Genomic DNA, 1,227 nt, shown 5'->3' with positions numbered 1-1,227 from the left:
TATAGCCTTTGTGGTCTATCCAGCCATTAATTCAAATCTTGGATGTAGCATTTCAACAGATTCATTCTTTCAAGGTTCCTAGATCCCTACACCCCGATATTCTTACTGAATTTATTCCAGACACTCAAAATGTGGGGTAAAACTAGTATATTCCTTACTAGACTGATGACAGGATTAACCACTTATCCAGAGCAACTTCTTGGGCACGTTCAGAAACTGGTGACCTTTCCACACATGGTAGCTGACCTCTCCCTCTTCCCCACTCTAGGCACAGCCTCCATGCAGGGAGCCAATTACTCAGAAGTTACTGAATTCATCCTCATTGGCTTCTCCACCTTCCCCCACCTTCAGATGATGTTCTTCCTGCTGTTCCTGCTGATGTACCTGTTCACGCTGCTGGGTAACCTGCTTATCATGGTAACCATCTGGAGTGAACACAGCCTGCACACACCCATGTACCTCTTCCTGTGTGCCCTCTCCATCTCTGAGATCCTCTACACTTTTGCCATCATCCCACGCATGCTGGCTGACCTGCTCTCCATCCATCACTCCATCACTTTCTTGGCCTGTGCAAACCAGATGTTCTTCTCCTTCACATTCGGCTTCACTCACTCATTTCTACTCACTATCATGGGCTATGACCGCTACGTGGCCATCTGCCACCCCCTGCGCTATAACATGCTCATGAGCCCCCAGGGCTGTGCCTGCCTGGTAGCCTGGTCCTGGGCTGGTGGCTCAATCATGGGAATGGTGGTGACAACAGCCATTTTCCACCTTACCTTCTGTGGACCTAATGAGATCCACCATTTTGCTTGCCATGTGCCACCTCTCTTGAAGTTGGCCTGTGGAAATGGCGTACCAGTAGTAGCCAAGAGTGTGGGTCTAGTGTGTATCATGGCCCTGCTTGGCTGCTTTCTCCTCATACTACTCTCCTATATCTTCATTGTAGCCACCATCTTGAATATCCCATCAGTTGAGGGTCGACACAAAGCCTTCTCCACCTGTGCATCCCACCTCACTGTGGTGGTTGTGCACTATGGCTTTGCCTCTGTCATCTACCTCAAGCCCAAGGGTCCTCAGTCTCTGGAGGGTGACACCTTGATGGGCATTACATATACAGTCCTCACTCCATTCCTCAGCCCCATCATCTTCAGTCTTAGGAACAAGGAGCTGAAAAATGCAATGAAAAAGACTTTCCTCAGCAAATTCTACCCAGAAAAAATGTAA

General features: G+C 48.6%; 1 protein-coding gene across 1 annotated transcript; it reads left to right on the top strand.

The window, feature by feature from the left end:
• Window positions 1-262: 262 nt before the first annotated feature.
• LOC100347199 (olfactory receptor 10H1) lies at window positions 263-1,227 on the top strand. The gene has a single exon (XM_002723150.5). It carries the CDS (start codon window positions 280-282, stop codon window positions 1,225-1,227), a length of 948 nt encoding a protein of 315 aa, XP_002723196.1. The 5' UTR covers window positions 263-279.

The sequence above is a fragment of the Oryctolagus cuniculus genome, chromosome 16 (assembly GCF_051225735.1).
Source record: "Oryctolagus cuniculus isolate XC-2025 breed Fujian yellow rabbit chromosome 16, ASM5122573v1, whole genome shotgun sequence".
NCBI lineage: Eukaryota > Metazoa > Chordata > Mammalia > Lagomorpha > Leporidae > Oryctolagus > Oryctolagus cuniculus.
The sequence above is the reverse complement of the archived record's forward strand: the minus strand, read 5'-3'. Positions and strand labels throughout refer to the sequence as shown.

What these genes read in the sequence shown, in the direction of transcription:
- LOC100347199 (XM_002723150.5), top strand. Translation starts at nt 280, where the DNA reads ATGCAGGGAGCCAATTACTCAGAAGTTACTGAATTCATCCTCATTGGC.